The sequence below is a fragment of the Crinia signifera genome, chromosome 2, assembly GCF_055691185.1.
Source record: "Crinia signifera chromosome 2, ASM5569118v1, whole genome shotgun sequence".
Taxonomy (NCBI): Eukaryota; Metazoa; Chordata; class Amphibia; order Anura; family Myobatrachidae; genus Crinia; species Crinia signifera.
In genome coordinates this window covers 4,383,655-4,405,542 of record NC_139218.1, presented here as the reverse complement: position 1 = coordinate 4,405,542, position 21,888 = coordinate 4,383,655, and the positions used below count along the sequence as shown (strand labels likewise).

At 48.2% G+C, this 21,888-nt stretch overlaps 1 protein-coding gene across 1 annotated transcript in view; it reads right to left on the bottom strand.

The window, feature by feature from the left end:
* Positions 1-21,888, bottom strand: part of LOC146058650 (uncharacterized) — an 81,388-nt gene that overhangs the window by 5,831 nt on the left and 53,669 nt on the right. Inside the window, exons 3-5 of the mRNA XM_083170922.1 lie at positions 17,563-17,865; positions 8,002-8,133; positions 7,237-7,286 (exon numbers count right to left, since the gene is read on the bottom strand). Of these exons, the coding sequence (XP_083027048.1) occupies positions 7,237-7,286; positions 8,002-8,133; positions 17,563-17,865 (485 nt within the window). The remainder of the gene's footprint in view (positions 1-7,236; positions 7,287-8,001; positions 8,134-17,562; positions 17,866-21,888) is intronic.

Sequence of the window (21,888 nt, the reverse complement as noted above, 5' to 3'; positions counted from 1 at the left end):
GGCTATGCTGGGTATAGGTTGGTATACACAGGGCTATGCTGGGTATACACAGTGCTATGCTGGGTATACACAGGGCTATGCTGGGTATAGGTTGGGTATACACAGGGCTATGCTGAGTATAGGTTGGGTATACACAGGGCTATGCTGGGTATAGGTTGGGTATACACAGGGCTATGCTGGGTATAGGTTGGGTATACACAGGGCTATGCTGGGTATAGGTTGGGTATACACAGGGCTATGCTGGGTATAGGTTGGGTATACACAGGGCTATGCTGGGTATAGGTCGGGTATACACAGGGCTATGCTGGGTATTTGTCGGGTATACACAGGGCTATGCTGGGTATAGGTCGGGTATACACAGGGCTATGGTGTGTATAGGTTGGGTATACACAGGGCTATGCTGGGTATAGGTTGGGTATACACAGGGCTATGCTGGGTATAGGTTGGGTATACACAGGGCTACAGTATGCTGGGTATAGGTTGGGTATACACAGGGCTATGCTGGGTATAGGTTGGGTATACACAGGGCTATGCTGGGTATACATAGGGCTATGCTGGGTATACACAGGGCTATGCTGGGTATAGGTTGGGTATACACAGGGCTATGCTGGGTATAGGTTAGGTATATACAGGGCTATGCTGGGTATAGGTTGGGTATACACAGGGCTATGCTGGGAATAGGTTGGGTATACATACACAGGGCTATGCTGGGTATAGGTTGGGTATCCACAGGGCTATGCTGGGTATAGGTTGGGTATACACAGGGCTATGCTGGGTATAGGTTGGGTATACACAGGGCTATGCTGGGAATAGGTTGGGTATACATAGGGCTATGCTGGGTATACGTTGGGTATACACAGGGCTATGCTGGGTATACACAGGGCTATGCTGGGTATACACAGGGCTATGCTGGGTATAAGTTGGGTATACACAGGGCTATGCTGGGTATAGGTTGGGTATACACAGCGCTATGCTGGGTATAGGTTGGGTATACAGAGGGCTATGCTGGGTATACACAGGGCTATGCTGGGTATAGGTTGATGGACATGGCAGGCACCAAAGTAGTTCAATGTTTTGCCTCCAGGAACAAAGGTTTCCCCCCCCCCCTCCCCGCCTCCAGGCAATAAGTTTTTCATTTGGTGCGGCAGGTGCAGCGCCATCATAACAGGGGGGAAAGGGAGGGGGGGCCATTTTATTTTCTATGTATTTTTCACTGGACAAGCAGGCTCAATCCGATGGCCCCTCCCCCAGATCTGAAGGCACTAACTCACTGAGAGTTTCCCGCTGCAGGCTTTTTCCTCCCCTCTTCCTCCCTGCATACCACATGGTACGGCCATTGTTGCACCATCCGGAGAACTCAGGCTATCCCCAGTGTACCTCTTCTCCACGGGCCAGGCTATACTTGCTTCCTCCCTCCTGCCACCCTTGGGGTTCTGGTCAGCTGCTGAATTTATTATTATTCTTGCATTGTATGTTCTGCTGCAGGTTAGGGCTGCTGAGTGGGTGCTAGCTTTCACTTCAGTCCCTACCCTGCGCCTGCAGCGCATTGCTCAGCTATTCCTCACACCGCCTTAGTGTACCGGGTGCTGAGTTGTTAGTTTACCTCCCATTAATATGTCCAGAGGTAAAGCACCTAAATAGGCGGGAGCTTCTGTGCTGCGCACTTGCACACCGTGTGCCACGGGTTTGTCCCCTCATGATGAGGTATATGACAACCTATACACATGCTGTCCTACACGTCAGCGGGAGCTTTCAGCTGCCTCATCTATTAATGAGCCGGCATGGGCCTCTTCCCTCACTCAGGTCATGACGCAGCTGGTGGACCGTCTTACATCTGCTCCCCCTGCACAGCCTGCTCCACAAGTGGCTCCTTCCACCTCGGTCCAGGGAGGCTCCTTCCACCTCGGTCCAGGGAGGCTCCTTCCACCTCGGTCCAGGGAGGCTTGTCCCCTATGCTGGATCCCCCCTGGGTTAGCTCCCTAACTGCTTCTGTTCAGGGCTTACAGCAGATGCTGAGCAAAAAGCCATCTAAACGTCGGTCATTGCTCCACTACGACCCTCCTCACTGACACCGATTTTGAGCATGAGGAATCAGGGTCTATATCTGCTGAGGTTAAAATTACCTCAAATCCTCAGGAGGGCCCCTGGCATAGATGTGGAGGCCTTGGTTAAAGCGGTTAGGGAAACTTTGGACATGGGAGATGAAGGTTCTGGTGACCAAGGGCCTTGTTTTTAAGCGTAAAATGAAAGTGTCCTCCCTTTTCCCTAGATCTGACCAGCTGAAGGACATCATAAATTTCAGCTTCCTAAAAGATTTTCCACACTTTATCCCCTCCCCCGGAGGATAGGGTTAAATGGAAAATTCCTCCCCAGTGAATGCACACGTAGCCCGCTTGTTAAGGGCCTCTACTTTGTCCATCCCTAATATCACTTCCTTGAAAGAGGCCACCGACAGAAAATTATAAAACTTTCTAAAGACAATTTATGCACACGCAGGCGTTGTCGCTAGACCGGCCTTGTCTTCAGCGCGGGCCGATAAGGCTCTCACGAATTGGGCTGACTCCCTGGTCAGAGGACTATCTGACGGCACTCCTCACGAGGAGCTACTACTTTTGGCATGTCATGTCCAACAGGCTGCCTCTTATTTGGGGGAAGCTGCCTTGGATGAGGGGGTTCTCACTTCTAAGATTTCCGCTTCCACAATCTCAGCCAGACGGGCCTTGCGGCTCCATTCTTGGTGAGCGGACTTAGACTCAAAGAAGGCTTGGAATCTTTGCCCTTTACTGGGACAATTGTCTTTGGTACAGAACTGGACACCATAGTAGCTACAATGGCGGCATCTAAGACAACTTTTCTGCCTTCCACTGTGGGGCCTTGACCCCATACTGCTTCCTTTTGGTACTTTCGCCCACAGGGTAAGGCACGTGGACAACCATTCCCCAGATCACAGCCTCAGCCCTCCAGAACTCCTAAGCAATGAGGGAGATAGGCCTGCTCTACCCGTCATCTGGAGCCCAAGCAGTCAGACAAGCCAGCGGCTTGATGGGGTGGACCTGCTGCAATTTTCAGCAGTGTGGCTGGACATGACAACAGATGGTTGGGGCCGTGATGTTTCACCAACGTCCCCCCTCTCAATTATTTTCCAATAGGTTTCCGAAGGATCCCGTCAAAGCAAGGGCCTTTAGAGACTCCATTCAGTTCCTCCTTCATTCCAGGGTCGTTGTACAGGTTCCCCCAACACAACCGGCCTGGGGTTCTATGCCTCTTCCTGGTTCAAAACCCAGTGGGGCATATCGACCAATACTTAACCTCAACTCCCTCTGAATTTATACCTCTCCCTTCCTCTGAAATTTGAAGTTTCTGAAGGAATCCCTACATTCCATCATCCTGGCCTTGGAACCGGGAGACTTCCTGGCATCCCTGGATATTCAGGATGCCTACTTTCATGTACAAATTCGTCCAGACCATCAACAGTTCCTGCGCTTTGCTCTGCTGGGCGAGCACTTTCAGTTTTGTGCACTGTCTTTTGGTCTTTCGACTGCACCTGGTGTATTCAAGAAAATCATGGCAGTCATGGCAGAAAATCTCCAACAACAGGGAGTCAGAATTCTCCCTTATTTAGACGACCTCCTTCTGTTGGCTCAGTTTATGGAGGAGCTCCTGGATCACATCCAGCAAGCAGCGACCCTTCTACAGCGGCACAGCTGGATTATCAGCTGGTCCAAATCTGCTCTCATTCCATCCCAGCTGATGGTCCATCTAAGGGTTCTCTTGGATTCCAGGCTTCAGAAGGTTATCCTACCAACGGACAGACTCCACATCCTCCCATCCAGAATACGGGATCTTCTCAAACACAAGAGTGTCTCCATTCATGCCTGTATGTATGCGAGTGCTGAGCTCGATGGTCACGACCTTCGAGATGGTGGAATATGTCCACTGCAGTGGGAAATTCTGGCCAAATGGAATGGTTCACACTACCACATCAGGGTGCAGCGGATTGTTCTCTCAGGAGGTTTGCTGGTCCCTATCGTGGTAGCTCCTCTCTTGGAACCTACAGCCAGGCCGTCCCTTTAGGATCCAGAATTGGGTCATTCTGATGACAGAAGCCAGTCTGCACAGATCGGGGGTAGTCACCTGTTAGAGATCCTTCCAGAGTTTATGATCTGCGGAGGAGAGCCGTTTATCGATCAAATCACCCCCACCCCCACTACATAGCTCTAACTTCGCTTACGTCCCTACACCCATTATACAGCGGACACCATATATATATATAAAGGAGACTTTTTATTTCCAAATTGAGATCCCCAAAGATTTAAAGGAATACTCCTATATAACAAAGATTAAGGAGCTTGTCCCCCGGTGCCTATCTTGGGCTCCGTTCAAAAACTTCAGAGATTAGGACACTAGAGGCTCCCCACCTGAATAGACTGTGACGCTATACAAAGTGGGTAAGAGCCAAACTAAAGTGGATATATTTATAGGTTAACTGTGGATGCTGCTGGACATATGTTTTGCTTTTATATTTAACTTGAATATTGATTTTTACTATTATTATTTTCTATCTTTATAATAAATTGTTATCTATGTGTGCAAATATACATGTGAAATGTTAATACATTTTCTTATATACATTAAATAATTATTTATTCAACTCAGTGCGCTCTCTTAAATTATAAATATTTAGTTTTCCTTGTTGAATTTTTCTTGTGGGAGCAGCCCGATAATAAATTAAAACTGTGGCTAATCCATAATTATATTAATTATTTTATGCTTTAAATTATACATATATTTTTATATTTATTTGCGCCCGATATACCTTGTGTATATATTTTTTGTAGCTGTATTACACTGTGTGCACTATTACCCAATTTTTCATCTATGAAACCCCCAAGTCCTCTACAGCAGAATTCCCTATAATAACTCCATTTAGCCTATAAGTAGCTTGTTCATTTTTGTTTCCATAATGAATCACTTTACATTTCTTAATGTTAAACTGTATTTTCCACCTTTCCAGTTTAATTTAGTCACTTTGTAGTGTTTCCACATCCTCTCCTGAGTTAATTTCCTTACTCAATTTTGTGTCTTCTGCAAATATTGCAATATTACTCACTGTCACTTCCTATATCATTTATGAATGTATTAAATATAATTAATATATTAAACAAGGTGGGTCCCAATATTGAACCTTGCTGGACTCCACTATGGACCTTACCCAAGCCAGGCCATTTATCACCACTCTCTGTCCCGGATTGTGCAACCAGTTTTTAACCGTATTACAAATTTTATCTCCCAACCCTAAATTACCTAGTTTCATTAATAACCTTTTATGAAGCACTGTGTCAAAAGTTTTAGTGAAATCAAGCAGTATTACATCAACAGATTTCCCTAAATCCAGCCCCCTACTGACTTCCTCATAGAAGCTAATTACATTAGTCTGACATGATCTATTTTTGACGAACCCATGCTGAACCTTACTTCTCACCTTCTCTTGTTGAAATTTTGGATACTATCTCTTATTATTCCTTCTTATATTTTCCACACAATGGATGTAAGGCTGACTGGTCTATAATTCTCAGGGTTAGTTTTGCTACCTTTCTTACATATTGGTACTACATTAGCTATGCGCCAGTCCCTTGGTACCGTCCCCGAGTTTATTGATTCCTCGAATATCAGATATAATGGTAGTGTTAGTACAGAACTCAATTCTTTTAGTATCCTAGGGTGTATTTCGTCCGGGCCAGGAGATTTGTTACTATTTAGGTTCTGTAATCTATTTGTGACTATTTCCTCACTCAAACATACAGTTTGGAAGCAATCAAGAGCCGAGCATTTAATCTGTGGGAGATCTTCTGAAAATTCCTCCCTTGTAAATACCGAAGCAAAAAATACATTGAATAATTCCGCTTTCTCTTCTCCTTCTATTACCAGGGGACCCTGCTTATTTTTAGTGGGCCTAAATTTTCCTTCCTTAACCGCTTCCCATTTATATACAGTAAATGTAGAATTTTAAGGGATTAGATTTGCTATCTGCGGCTATTTTACGTTCAGTCTCTAATTTAGCCATCTTGATTGTATTTTTACATTTCTTATTACATTCTTTATGTGCGGCAAATGATTTGGGTTTCCCATCTTGTTTAAACGTTTTTTTTGAGCTGGCTGAGTATTCTGGAGCTGTATTACATTGGGTGAGAATTCCGGAGCTGTATTACACTGGGTGAGAATTCCGGAGCTTTATCATGCTGGCTGAGTATTCCGGAGATGTATCACACTGGCTGAGTATTCCGGAGCTGTATCACGCTGGCTGAGTATTCCGGAGCTGTATCACGCTGGCTGAGTATTCCGGAGATGTATCACACTGGCTGAGTATGCCGGAGCTGTATCACGCTGGCTGAGTATTCCGGAGCTGTATCACGCTGGCTGAGTATTCCGGAGCTGTATCACGCTGGCTGAGTATTCCGGAGCTGTACTACGCTGGATGAGTATTCCAGAGCTGTACTACGCTGGCTGAGTATTCCAGAGCTGTATCACGCTGGCTGAGTATTCCAGAGCTGTACTACGCTGGCTGAGTATTCCGGAGCTGTATCACGCTGGCTGAGTATTCCGGAGATGTATCACACTGGCTGAGTATGCCGGAGCTGTATCACGCTGGCTGAGTATTCCGGAGCTGTATCACGCTGGCTGAGTATTCCGGAGCTGTATCACGCTGGCTGAGTATTCCGGAGCTGTACTACGCTGGATGAGTATTCCAGAGCTGTACTACACTGGCTGAGTATTCCAGAGCTGTACTACGCTGGCTGAGTATTCCGGAGATGTGCTACGCTGGCTGAGTATTACGGATATGTGCTACGCTGGCTGAGCATTGCAGAGCTGTACTACGCTGGCTGAGCATTCCGGAGCTGTATCACGCTGACTGAGTATTCCGGAGCTGTACTACGCTGGCTGAGCATTGCAGAGCTGTACTACGCTGACTGAGTATTCCGGAGCTGTACTACGCTGGCTGAGTATTCCGGAGCTGTACTACGCTGGCTGAGTATTCCGGAGCTGTATTACTCTGGCTGAGTATTCCGGAGCTGTACTACGCTGGCTGAGTATTCCGGAGCTGTACTACCCTGGCTGAGTATTCCGGAGCTGTACTACGCTGGCTGAGTATTCCGGAGCTGTACTACGCTGGCTGTGAGGTAAATGATGGTTTATAGGACAGCAGTATGCGTCTCAGTTTCATCATCTTATACCGACCTGTCGGCCACTTTCCTCTCTCACATCAGATGTCTCTGGCGTCTGGCTTCCTGTGGGGACAAAGAACGTGGGTAATGGGGGGGTCAGGCTCATGTATCAGATCAGCGCTATGGGGGCGTTGGTTTGGTAAGCAGCAGAAATTGGTGCTTACCAATCGCTGAAACACCGCTCGCCTAACGCCCACCCCCGCCACATATCCCCCCGATACCATGGGTGGGGATGTGTGCGCTAACACATCCCTCCCATGTGTCCGATAGCAGGCATGGTCACCAACCACCAAATGATTTCTCCTGCTGATGTCCTGTGACGCCAGCCGCACACCCCCATTAGGCATCGGCCCACCTGCATTCCCATTGGCAAGCTCCATTTCTGCCGCTGTCCACCCCCGGCCCTCCCTCCCCGCAACAAACAGTGTGTATCTCGCCAAAGCCGTTAGTGGTTGGGGTATGCACATGACACTCCGACATCGGAACGGGCCGAATATGTCCCCTTCTGAATGATATTGAATCAGGCCCTACGAATACTCTTTGGAGTGGCTCCTGGCTATGAGATCACCAGCCCCCGCCAGTCTTCGCCGCCCCTGCCCTGTCCACCAGAATGGGGCGCACGCTCACAAGATGCTCGGGTGTCCCATTCTCGGCAATGGGACACGAGCGCATTAGATGTTTGCGCGTCCTTGTCTATGCCCATCTGCTGGGCACACCCCGGGTGGAACAAAAGCGGCTCCACCTGTATGTGTGGAAACGATGAACGTGGATTTCTCACCTTTCCTGGACAAATGTTTCCAGCAGAGAAGAAGCGGCAGGGACAGTAGTGGGATGAGTAGTAGTAAGTACAGATAATGGTGAGGATGATGATGATGATGATGAGCAGAGTCCGTGGTCTCACCTGTGGGAACTGTAATAATGAGGATAGTTACAATGAAATCATCACAATAACAACAGAACCTTCTGTTAGGGATCTGGGTGTGACCCCACCGTTGGAGTACCGCGACAGGCACGTGTGGATGATGGTGGTGGGCTGAGCCCTCAGCCGGGACCGCTGTTTAGAACGGCCACGGCAAAACCCTACTCTGACTCTATTGGCCATCCCTGACAGGTGACCGTAGGTTGCGAGGTGCTAGGCTTCTCCTTTAGAGTTAAGCCCGCTCCGACCCCAATGCAACCAGGTTTTAGGATGGTACAAACCTACAGCGACCGTCAGGGACAGGACCAAGAGGATGATCTAACTAACAGGGTCTATCTGGACTCCCTGGCTAGCGGCACCAGGCCAAGAACAGGGAGTGTGACCGAGTCACAAGCACCGGACCGAGTAATAACATACAGTCTACAAAGTAATATTGTAACATAGCAACATAGTAACATAGCGACAGAACAACATTGGAACATATGAACATAGTAGTTGAGGTTGAAAAAAGACATTCTTCTGTCAAGTTCAACCTTTTTTGCAGATCCAGCTAAGGTGTATGGCCTAGCTGTGATACACCCTGTAATATAGACTACCTGTTGTAGCTTTGGGCTAAATACCAAATATGGGTTCTACCCCTGGGTGTTTTTTTTCCCAGTAAATGTCTGTCCAACCTAATTTTGAATGTATTTAATGAATAGGGGTTAATCTTAACAGCATAGGGAGTTCCATACCCTCACTGCTGTTAGGATTTACCCCTTTTTTATAGGGATAGAACAGGGAACTATAGCTAATAAGGTACCTGGAGCAGTTGCAGGATGATCAGGATTAACAAATAACATAAACTAAACTGAATATGGGACACAGGACAAACAAGAGTAACTGATAATAATAACCAGCAGCATAGAGGTGAGGATGCAAATCACATAACAAGGGTATGGATGTATAAAATGGAATATGGGAATAACGAAAACCAAGCTGTGACCAATATAGGTAAGGGTCACAGCACCCTACTCTGACAGCTAACTCTATTGTTCCCCTAGAAACCACCGGATACCTGCGGTGCTAAGGCCTCACCTAAAACAGCCATGTTTGAAGGGGCAAATTATGTCCTCCCAACTTAAGTGCCGCCAGGACTTATGGAGGGACAAGGCACCAGTGGAATCTATGGGAAGACAAGAGGCAGGAGTCTGGACTGCAGACACACGGTTAGGAACGAAGGCTGAAAAACTGAACCAAAGAACTGCACAGTGAGAAGCACCTGCTCAACTCACTGGGGAACTAAACAGGAAGTATAACCAGCAGGGAGCAGCTGGTCAGAATCCCTAATAAAGGGTAACCAGAGAATGAGAAATTCAGTGCAGGTGTACTGCTGCACAGAAAACCCAGGCCAGGTTGCTTAGCAACAGCTTCATAACAAAACCAGCAGCAGCACACCGAACAACTGCCCTAACTATAAAGAAGCCTTTCCTCCTAATGGCACAGAATCTATTTTCCTCCAGTCTGAGCACATGCCCATGTGTCCTAGTCTCTGCCCTCAAAGCAAAGATGGTACCTGATAGTTTGTTATGTTGCCACCTGATATAATTGTACATGTTAAGCATGTCTCCTCTTAAACGCCTCTATTCTAGTGTAAACATTCCTCGTTTGGTTGATCTTTTGTCATAGGTTACCGCCTCCATCCCTCTTATCAGTTTGGTTGCCTTCTCTGGAATTTTTCCAGCTCTATAATGTCCATTCTGTAGTGTGGGGCCCAGAACTACGTACAGAATTCCAGATGAGGTCTAACCAGTGCCTTATAGAGTGCTGTAAGTACATAACCTTACATTTATCAACACTGAAACTCATTTTCCATTTATCTACCCACTACTTTAGTTGCTGAAATCCCTCTGTAGTGTGGAGATAACCTCAATCATTCTAATCCCTGTGTAGTGTGGAGAAAACTTCCACCGTTCTAATCACCCTAAACAGTTTTGGGTCATCTGCAAAGATGGATACACTGCTGATATTCCGTCTTCTATATCATTGATGAATATGTTAAATAGAAGAGGCCTCAGCACCGAACCCTGTGGTCCCCTGCTCAGTACTGGTATCCAGCTTGAAAAAGCTCTGTGTACAAACACCCTCTGTTCTCTGTCCTGCAGCCAGTTCCTTATCCAGCAATACATTTTTAGTGGTCTAGTCCATACCTGCCTACTCTCCCGGGGGTGGGGGTGGGGTGGGGTGGGTAGGGACTAATCAGGTTACTAAAAATGGAAAATTTTAAGGACAAGGTTTTGGTTTTTAAACCAAAGATCAACTCCTGAAGATTCAATAAGCTTTATATTTCCAGTTATATTATTTGAATAACGTATTGTCTGCAATAGGCATGGAGTGGAGGATGGTGTCGATGATGACGATACTTGGGCCGAGCGTCCGGAGTCGGCAGGTGAGGTTTCCTCTGATGGTTAGGCTGGGTCTTGTCCCCCACAAGACCCACAAGACCCATCGTTCTCGCGCAGGGAATGGAGGTGGCGCAATCTACCGGGCAGAGGCGCTGTGACTACACCTTTTATGCGTGGTCTAATAGAGAGCTGTAGGGTTCAAGTTGGAGAGGGGACTTCGTGGACTTGTTCAGTCTCGGTCACGAGCCGAAGAAGGATTTTAGGGCCGATATAGTTAAGGGCGGCATAGGGGACGATGAGTTTCGGCCTTATGATAATTTGGCTGGCCGATTTCTGCATGTCTGGCATGTTATCTAGAAGACAGGCCGGACGCGCACATAGATGGACAGTTCCTCCGTACTCAGGCCTTCACATCATGGATTTTGGATGCTAGTATGTAGAGGTGCGGATGGAAGTGGCCAGGGTGCATCTAGATGAGGCAGAGGGATATTGCCCTGCTCCAGCGACGGCCCAGCAGCCATACAGTATACTCTCTGCGGCTGAGGCTGCTGCGGGCGGGCGCTTCCCTCCCGGGCCGCGCACGCTGGGTCAGTGGTGCCGCTTTACGAAGGTCCGAATTCATTGCTCTGGCAGTCACCCTGTATCCATATGCTTTCATGGTGGCCTCCCCTCCAGGGGATGGGGAGGATGGCGGTTGCAGCCACGGACCCCAAGCCCACTGGAGCCGGCTCCATTAGTTAGGGCCCATACTCCGGTCCGGGTGGAAACCATTGGCCAATTGGCTTCAGCTATTCCCGAATGGGGTGACATTTTTTACAGCTGGTTTGCAGCTTCCCGTACGGGGGGGGGGAGTGCGGGAGGTTCCTGTTATAGCCTTCGGTCCGCTAGGATCCTCCCTGAGGTTCTTTTCTGGGAAGTGGATTAGGAGGAGCAATTGGGGCGCATGGCAGGTCCCTTTCCACACACCCCAGTGGCGGATCTGGTCATCTCGCCAGTGGGCATTGTCCCGAGACAGGCTCCTCGAAGATTCGGTTTGACACAGCGATGCTATTCTCATGGGTTTTTGCTTGTGGCTTATCCGTCATTCGACGAGGCGCTTGACATGGTGCGGTCGTATGGCTCAGGGGCTCTGATGTGGCAGGGATCCATGTGAATTGGCCTTTAAGCTGCTTACGGCACACCCGGTTGTGCACAACTTCACCGTTTTGTGACGAGGTCACAAGGTATTTTTGCGACAAGGGTCGCTTGGTTGGGTTGCGACGGAGTCGCTGTGTTTTCTTTATGGTATCTTTCTTGTTTCGTATATTTATTCTGTATTCTAGTCCAGATAGGGATTCATAGTTTTAGTATTCCGGATAATTCTGTTATCCAGTTTGGGTTACCATCTTAGTCAGATTTCCTCTTGGACCTATCTCTGGCGGTCGCCACAGACTTGTCACCACGTAACACCTGGCTGCACCGGAGCTAGCCTTTCAGACGTGGCGGTTATAGGCGAAGCCTAGCATTTTGCAGTCTGTGGTCACCTGTCAGAGAAGGTCAATAGAGTTAGTGTAGAGGTCAGGGGCTCCACCCATTCTGGGCGGCTTCAGGATCATAAGTTACTCCCTGGATCGTAACAGCAGGTCCTTGCGCTCTGTATGCCTGTGGTTGATTGACGTCATTTGTTTATTCCCCCATCCTTGTCCATCCTACTCGGTTATTAGCTACGCTTTGCCAGCGTCCGGCGTTTTCTCGCTTTTTGCCTGAACTGACGGACTGAATTTGATTACTCTGATTCGGCTATAGTCTCAATTAAGTGTTCCTCAGCAGGTCCAGTCGTTTTTTCTCCGGCCGAGTACACCGTGTTTTCCTTATTCCCTTCCATTACCTTGCCCTCCCCCTGTTTGTCTCTTCCTCTTTTTGTTTCCTGGTATGGCTTCAATTGGTATTGGAGCATGTCCTAGAGTACCTAGAGTTGTGCTACAACAGAAAAATTTATTTTTATTTTTGGCAGATCCTCCAATTATATTTAGGTCACCCTTTAATATAAATACTATTAGTCTCCTCTTACAGTTTCTCCTTTATAGGTGTGGGGAGTGATAGGCTCAGGGTATGCATAGTTGGGCATTCCTTTGTGTATTAGGCAGCTGGCTGGGCCTCAGCTGGTTTGCAAATTCTCCCTGCTGGTCTGGTGTCTTGGAGTTCGGGGGATGTCCTGGCATGAGTTTAAGGCGTTCTTTGGAGGTGAACGTCCACCAGTACGGGTTGCCTGAGGTCCTGGTACTTCCATCTGGGAGGCAACGATCTTGGGAAAATGTCCCAATTAGAGCTGTGTGCCTTGATCTTGAGTGTTCTTGCAGCCTTTGATACAGCTTGGCCTTTCAGCACCTTGTTTGGTCATTTATTGTTCCCCGACTCTGTTTGAGAAATGCTAGGAATTGTAAGGCGTTTGAGGAGGCTCGGAAGCAACTTAACTCGGCTGTGGCATGGTGGGTTCTAGCTGCCAGAGGTGCTGTTGTCCCACAAGAGAGGATTAGGTTTTGGTGCCATCATCTCTTCCGGCCTGATGGGGTGCATTTGGTTAGGGATGGATTGTTATTTTTCTTGGAGGATCTGTTTTTGGTGGTAGCTCAGTTGCGTTAGGTTGGTGGCGGGGTTTGGGATTCTGGGCTCAGAGTCCCCGCTTTGGCGGGAAAGAATGGCAGGTGAATAGAATTAGTTCTTATTCAAATGATGATGCTACGTATATATTTTTTTTTTTCGGTGCACTCGCCTCTCATTGGCCTTCGTTGGATCACCCGCTCGGGGACAGTGACCCCACCCTGATGCAGTAGGTCGAGCGGATACCGCTTGTTAGGGTAGGCTTTATTACGTATGCAGATTGTGTGGGTGGAGCTTAGTTAATTAGCCGTTCTTTCTGGGCCACCATTAATTAATTATTAATAAATTAATCTAGCTTAAAAGTGCTCAAATAAATCAGCTAACAATTTCTGCCAAACCTAAGTCTCTGAGTCTTTATTTCAGGTTTAGTTAGTAAGTCTTGAAATATGATGTACAGTATATACATGCTAGAGGTCACACACATCAGATGCTAGGATGTTTAATACTCAGTGTGTATTTAGGAAGTGTACTCTTGTGTGTTACACTTTCACCTCGAATAGGTGGTGGTTATATCTATGATAGAGTTCTAAGGTGTGTCCTGCTGTACTTTCTCCTGTGTGTAACACTTCCAGATGGGATAGGTGATGGTGATATCTAGGATTGTGCTCTAGGATGCATCCTGCTGTACTTTCTCCTGTGTGTAACACATCCAGCGGGGATAGGTGATGGTGATATCTTGGATAGGGTTCTAGGGTGTGTCCTGCTGAACTTTCTCCTCTGTGTAACACAGCTGGGATAAATAGTGTTGATATCTAGGATAGTGCTCTAGAATGCGTCCTACGGTACTTTCTCCTCTGTGTGACACTTCCAGCTGGGATAGGTGGTGATGGCATCTAGGATAGTGCTCTATGATGAGTCTTGCTGTACTTTTTACTCTGTGTAATACTTCCAGCTGTAATAAGTGGTGGTGATATCTAGGATAGTGCTCTACAATGTATTCTGCTGTACTTTCTCCTGTGTGGAAGAGGTGGTGGTGATATCTAGGATAGTGGTGTGTCCTATACTTTATTCTCTGTGTAACACTTACAGCTGTGATAAATGGTGGTGATATCAAGGATAGTGCTTTATGGTGTGTTCTGCTGTACTTTCTCCTTTGTGTAATACTTCCAGCTGGAAGAGGTGGTGGGGGATTTCCACCTGAAACAAATGGATCGCTTCCAGCCAGCTTGCTGTTCCCCCAAGAAGTACCAAAAAAAACACAGGGACAAGAGAAGCCGTTATACCTGCAGGCTCCCTAATCCCTCCCACCCTTGGGATTCTGACCATTTCCCTGCTGGACCTAGTGAATGTCCCTAGATAATTCATCTTTTACAAGAAGAATTTGTCTGCTATTTTCAAAGTGATTGGTACCCATTCCTTATCCAGTGAGATGCATAACAGACAGGCTTCACTGATAAGAGATCTGTACTGGAGGAGGGAGAAAATCTCTGACCTCTCTTGAGGGGTCTCAGATCTTATTGGACAATTTAACTTCAGAGAATTCTACATATAGTCACTCTGAGGGAATACAGACCCAACCAGCAGCGTAACTATAATTTTGGCGCCCCCCCGCCGATAATAAAACACGCGCCCCCCCCCCTCACCCCACCACCACTCCTGACGCCGATGCCCCCCCAACCCCCCATCCCCCGCATACTTACCTGTATTCGCTGCGCTGGTCCCGGCTCCCATCCTGGCTTCATTCTGATATGAAACACGGACCATCACAAAATGGCCGCCCCCATACAGCAGACAGTTTTAAAGAACTGGCTGCTATATGGGGGCGGACATTTTATGGTAGCCCGTCGCAATAGCCAGGGGAGCCGGGACCGCCGCAGCGAATATAGGTAACGCTGCGGGGATGGGGCATTACGATAGCACCGCAGCCCCCCGGCGCCCGCACTTACCCAGCGCCTCCCCGCGACCGCGGGGGCTGCGGTGCTGTAGTTACGCCAGTGGACCCAACCTCCCTGGGTCACCAATAGTTCACCAGTATATAAGAAATACATTGATTTCACACATAATAACAGAAGACATAATTTCACGAACAGACTACACAAAGGGGGAAATTTACTAAGAATACGAATGCAAAAAGTTGCATTCGAATTCTTAATACGAATTAATACGACAGCATACATCGTATGCTTTGTCGTGTTCTGGAGGGGGATTTCAGCTGTGATGGGTGGTGGTGATACAGTATCTAGTAGAGTGCTCTGTGGTGTGTCCTGCTGTACTTTCTCCTCTGTGTAACATTTCCAGGTGGGATAGGTGGTGGTGATATCTAGGAAAGTGCTCTAGAATGTGTCCTGCTGTACTTTACACTTAGAAGCGATTGGGGGAAATTTACTAAGCCAAATATTGCTAAAATATTCATATTCGTTTTAGTACATATATATTTTTAAGGCATATTTTTATTTTTGGCATTTACTATGCCAAAAATACAACAATTCGTATTTGTATTCAAGGCACATTTGTATTCGTATTTACGAATGCATAAACCATCGACAGAATATGAATATGAATCACTATTCAAAAGATTAATTAGTGGCTTACGGCCGCTAATTACTGGTAAACTATGCCTGGTAAATACACTTCCTTTTCCAGGTGTATTTGGCAGAAGCCTGCATGGATCAGTCAGAAAGAAAAAAAAATGGCGTGGGGTCCCCCCCCACAGGCATGACCAGCTCCAGCTCACAGAGCCAGTCCTGTTTTTAAAAATCTGGGAACCAAACAAGTAGGGTTTACCTGTATTTTTTTAAACCAGAACCAAGTCCAAGGGCCGGTCCTGGTTCCCAAAATGCGAGGGACAAAATGAGTAGGAGTCCCCAGCACCAGACCCAACCAGCCAGCAGGGTAATGCCACAGCCGGGGGACACTTATTATATAAGGTCCCGCGGCCAAAATATTACCCCCTGACCAGTCAGCCTGGACAAGGATCCTGGGGAAGTGGGGACCCCCCCAAATGAAGGGGTCCCCCCCTCCAGAACTTTCCAGCCCAGGCTGAAGCCTGGGGCTGTCCCCTGTACTCCTGGGCTGTGGGTACTGGGTTGATCTGTGTGTAAAAAATAGAAAAACATTGGGTTCTGATGTGGAACTCCTAAGTCTCTGCAAGCCTGGATCAGATACTGGGACTTGGAGAACCACAAGTTCCAGCATGCGGTCTATTAATGGGCTTGCTGGGACTCATAGTTTCACAGCAGAAGCAATAGTTAAAAAAAAAAAAAAAAAAAAACACTCACACCAGAAAAATAAAACTTTAGTACACTCTTAGCCCTTTCATCCAAATACTTACCTACTGTACCTTGGCACGTAGGTAGGTGTCCCTCCATCCGTCCGCTGGGCTTGAAGAAATACAATGAGGGTATTTGTGGAAGCAATCCAAACTTACGGGGGTTCCCCGGCCTAGATCACATTATCTTCGGTCCAAGTAGGCATCCAGGGACTTGGCAAAAAACAAACTGACACGCGACACCAGACAAGACTGTCAGGCGGAGATGCGGGATGTGAGTTTACATTCAGCGGTATTCATGAGGTGGAGCCGCAGGATGCAAACAAAGACATCTTGCGGCTTCTCCTGAGTCCTGTGTGGTGTCGCGATGGTCGTTTTTTGTTTTCCCAGGACCCCTGCCCAGGCTTAACAGTCAGGGGGTAATGCTTTGGCCGCGAGACCTTATATAATAAGTGTCCCCCAGCTGTGGCATTACCCTGCTGGTTGGACCTGTGCTGGTTCACAAAATACGGGAGCCCCCCACTCATTTTTTCCCCCCGTATTTTTGGAACCAGAACTAGCCTTGGGCCTGGTGTTGGTTTGAAAAATAACGGGGAACCCCTACTTGTTTGGTTCCCTGATTTTTTAAAACCAGGACCGGCTCTTTGAGCCTGGGGCTGATTATGGCTGTGGGGGGGGGGGGGGGGGGGGTAGGAACCCACGCCATTTTTTCTTATTATTTACTTATTTTTCCAATTTTTTTTACACTGCAGCCTGCACAGATCTGACTGATCCGTGCAGGCTGCCGATACGAATTCAGATTTAGCGGTCATATATGGCCGCTAAATACAAATCCATATGACATCGGCAAATACGAATCAGTCAAATACGACTGCTTTGTAAATTTGCCTCTTGAATACGAATTTGTAAATGACATACGACGGCAATATCCGTATTCTTAGTACATTTCTCCCATTGTGTTTTATTGTGCGTATGCAGGAGATATTGGGTGAGTTATCGCGAAGGTAAAGCCCCTCAGCCCAAAAGGTTTGAACCATAACGGGTTAAGAGACAGCTAAAATAAATATTCCTCTCAGCAAAGTCCCCGTCCCCCCCATTGTCCAAGTAGGACAAGACCTGGGATTAGTGGGACAGGTACTGGGTGAAGGGGCACTCTATGCCCATGCCAAGGAATGGTTAATGCCTTACCCGTGACCAGGAGGTGTGTCCCATTTCCTATGTACAGTTTGAGGTGAGAGTCTCGGCCCATGCAGATGTAGAGTCCGGTGTCGTTGGTGGTGACTGGGGCGATGACCAGGTTGTTGGACAGAACGGTGACTCTAGAACTGTTTTGCAGCACAGTGGAATTTACCAATGTACTATTTATATTCCAGTAACGATGTAAAATCTTTATGTTCCCGGCATGTGTAATGTTACAGGACATCTGCGCGGTCTGACCCACTGACAGGACGAGGTGCGGAGGGTCCTGCACCACAGAGATGGTAACTGCGCCTGTGGGGAGAGAATATCGCTTATAAGCATCACTAATCTCCTGTATAAACACTGATATTATACACAGACACAGACAGGCACAGACACAGACAGGCACAGACACAGACAGGCACAGACACAGACAGGCACACACACAGACAGGCACAGACAGGCACAGACACAGACAGGCACAGACACAGACAGGCACAGACACACACAGGCACAGACACAGACAGGCACAGACACATTTCTCTCCTTCCAAGATTCTATGATTGAGAACATTTTTGCAGAAAGCTGGAAATAAAGGAGTTTCTGTAGTGTTACCGAGTGTCAGACCTGAAGCTATCACACTATGGGGGTGATTCTGTTTGAGCAGTGAAAAATCTCTGATTAGCTATCACCGCCCCACCCCCCCCCATCCCCCCCATCCTGCCGCAATCCGAACATCCTTGTCGCATTTTTGCATATAATCCAGTCACATGGTAACGTATGGGCCGAAATCATTCAATGATCGGAGAGAAGATAACCCATGTATTGGACATTGGGAGCCTCGCTTTGGCCTCTGTCAGCGCTATTGTTCCTATTACAGTGGGATTTACACCGTTATATCATGTAACTGCAGGTATTGTATCCTACTTCCCCCTCATCAGACCTCTAGAGGTGTAATCCACGGTATACACTGGGGGGGGGGGTCAAATATTCCCCTTATAATACACTATTTACTATGTCAGTGTATTTATTTCAGTAGCAGCAGCAGGGGCAACCCTTCAACCAGAGGCGTAATTACAACTTTATGGGCCCCATAACAAGATGTTGAAGCCCCCCCCCCCCACTGTCACTAAAATAATGCTTCTCACGTGGGTCTAAGAAAGATTGAGAGACAAAGCAAGTGTCGAGAAAGACTGTGAAAAGATAGAGGAGTGAAAGAGAGCAGTGGTCAGGTAGAGAGGGCTTCAGGTAAAAGGAGTGAATAAGAAAGAGGAGAGACAGAGTGCAAACAGCAGCAAGTGAGAATATCTGGGAGGAAGGGGGCGGGATGTTGTAACATCCGCGCCCATTATCGCTGGCTACCGCATTTTTAATAACGGCATATGCTATAACATATGCCGTTATTCATGCAAGGGACAGCTCTTGCGGTAAGAGCTGTCCCTTGCGATGCGGTGCCGGCGCTGGACTTCCGGGTCTGTGACCCGGGAGTCCATCTGCGCATGCGCAGACCCCGGCGCCGGCCGCAGGGCACGCTGGGAGGGATCCGTGACGGATCCCTCAAACAGCGCTGCGGTAAGAAGCCCATAGGCTTCTGCAGGGATTCGCCAGCTTTAGCTGGCGATTCCCTCCGCAGCGCTGACACTGCGGAGGCGCCATATAGCATATAGAAATGCGGTAGAAACCCCGAAAACGGGGTTTTTACCGCATTTCTGCTATATAGCATCCCGCCCAGGGAGAGAATAGAGGAGTGGAAAAAGGAAAAGGATGGAGAAGAGATGGGGTAAGAAGGCAAGACTGCCAAAAAGGGGAAGCATGGGGAAAGAGGCAGAGAGAGCTAAAGAAAGGTGAGATGGAGGGGGAGTGTAAGAGTGATGAGAGAAAGATGGGGGTAAAGGGGGAGAAAAAAAGAGGAGTGCAGGGGAGAGACATGGGGAGGAGGAGAATGAGTGGGAGGATAGAGATTAATAGGTGTGGGGGGTAGGAGAGGTGGAGGGAAAGAGATATGGATGAGGAAGTGAGAGTGGGTAAGGAGTGAGTGATTCGGGGAGTGGGTGAAGGGCGGGAATGAAGGGTTTGAAAAGATCCTGACAGGAATTACTCCCCCCCCGTTTCCCAGTACACAAGTAACAACGTGTACCTCTTCCTTTGTTTGTAACAATGTGTACCTCTGCCTGCCCCGGCCGTCCATTCTGTCTGCTGCTCTGTGAGGCCGCCAGCACTGTCTCCAGCTTTTAATTGCTAGCAGCCAGGTGTCCTGCTTAGTGGCTCCGATCACTCGCTCAATCTCCTCCTGGGCAGCTCCAGACCGTCGCCAGGGTTTCCTGCTTATCGATGCTGCAGTGCCGTGCCTGCAGATACTCCAGGTTAGTGTCTCCAGCTGCCCGCTTGGTCTCCTGCTCTGTGATGTCGCCCACACTGTCCGCAGCTCAATGTCACCAGCAGCCGGGTCTGCTGCTCACACAGACACATCAATGCCCAGGCGACAATTTAAAAAAAAAATCATGAGGGTGCAGGGGATTGCCTTGGGGCCCCCCCAAGCCGACGCGCCCCATAGCAGCTGCACCCCCTGCACCCTCTATAGTTATGGCACTGCCTTCAACTAAAAAACATGGTGTGCGCTGGTGTGACTCCTACTGGTGTGCGCTAGTGTTTCCGCTCAGCAACCTCAGCCTCTCTGTCAGCAGTGGCTTGGTAATGCTCAGGGGCTGGCTGGCAACTTTTAGCCTGGGGGGCAAGTCCAGAGCACTGGCCCATAAGTAACAGTGCATCATTAAAATGGAGGTTTTTCGTTACAAAATATAACGACACCACAGGCTTCTCCCCCTGTATAAAAACAGGACACCACAGACTGCTGCCCTGTATAATATCAGGACACCACAGGCTGCTACCTGCACAAGGATCAGGGGAAGCCAGGCACTGGCACACACAGAGGCGTAACTAGAACTTTGTGGGCCCCATAGCAAAATTTATAATGGGGCCCCCCCTAACTCGGGTCTGTACCAGTGCTCATCGCACCGTGTGTGGCCACCATTAGTGCGAACAGTAAAAATGTACCCCTCCAATAGATATTTTAAAAATAAAGAATGCACACATTCTTATAAAAAAGGTGTGTGGCCTCGCTTCAAACGATAATGCCCCTCACACATTACGTGACACACCGCAAAGCCCCTCACATATTACGTGACACACCGCAAAGCCCCTCACACATTAAGTGACACACCGCAAAGCCCATTACACATTATGGGAAACACCACAAAGCCCATTACACATTATGGGACACACCGCAAAGCCCATTACACATTATGGGACACACAGTAAAGTCTATTACACAACATGGGAACATGGGACACACCGCAAAGCCCATTACACAACATGAGACACACCGCAAAGCCATTACACAATATGGGACACACCACAAAGCCCATTACACATTATGGGACACACCGCAAAGCATATTACACATTATGTGACACGCCGCAAAGCCCATTACACAATATGGGACACACCGCAAAGCCCATTACACATTATGTGACACACCGCAATGCCCATTACACATAATGTGACACACCGCAAAGTCCATTACACATTATGTGACACACCGCAAAGCCCATTACACATTACGTGACACACCGCAAAGCCCATTACACATTATGGGACACACCGCAAAGCCCATTACACATTATGTGACACACCGCACAGCCCATTACACATTATGGGACACACCGCAAAGCCCATTACACATTACGTGACACACCGCAAAGCCCATTACACATTATGGGACACACCGCAAAGCCCATTACACATTACGTGACACACCGCAAAGCCCATTACACATTATGGGACACACCGCAAAGCATATTACACATTATGTGACACACCGCAAAGCCCATTACACAATATGGGACACACCGCAAAGCTCATTACACATTGTGACACACCGCAAAGCCCATTAAACATTATCTGGGTCCACCCCCTGTCAATAGTGGGAGAGCGTTAGGTAGGTGGGATGGCAGCGGCGACCGCAGTGGGTGTAGGCGGTGGGCAGAGTATAGTTGGCAGCTCCTCCCTAGCAGTCACTCTCCTGGACTTACGGGCCCACCCGGAATGGCGCGATTCCCTACCGGCTCCTTACTCTCCACTTCATACAGGCGGCAGAGGCTCCCTTGTGAGGGTGCAGGGGAGTGCTTGCCGTCCGCTGGGCCCCATAGCAGTTGCACCCTCAATAGTTCCACCACTGGAGCAGGGGAAGGAGAAGAGGGGTGGGTAAAAAATGAGAAAGGGGGGAAGTATGGGGGAGAAGAGGAAGCGAGGGGGTGGGAAAAGAGGACGAAAGGG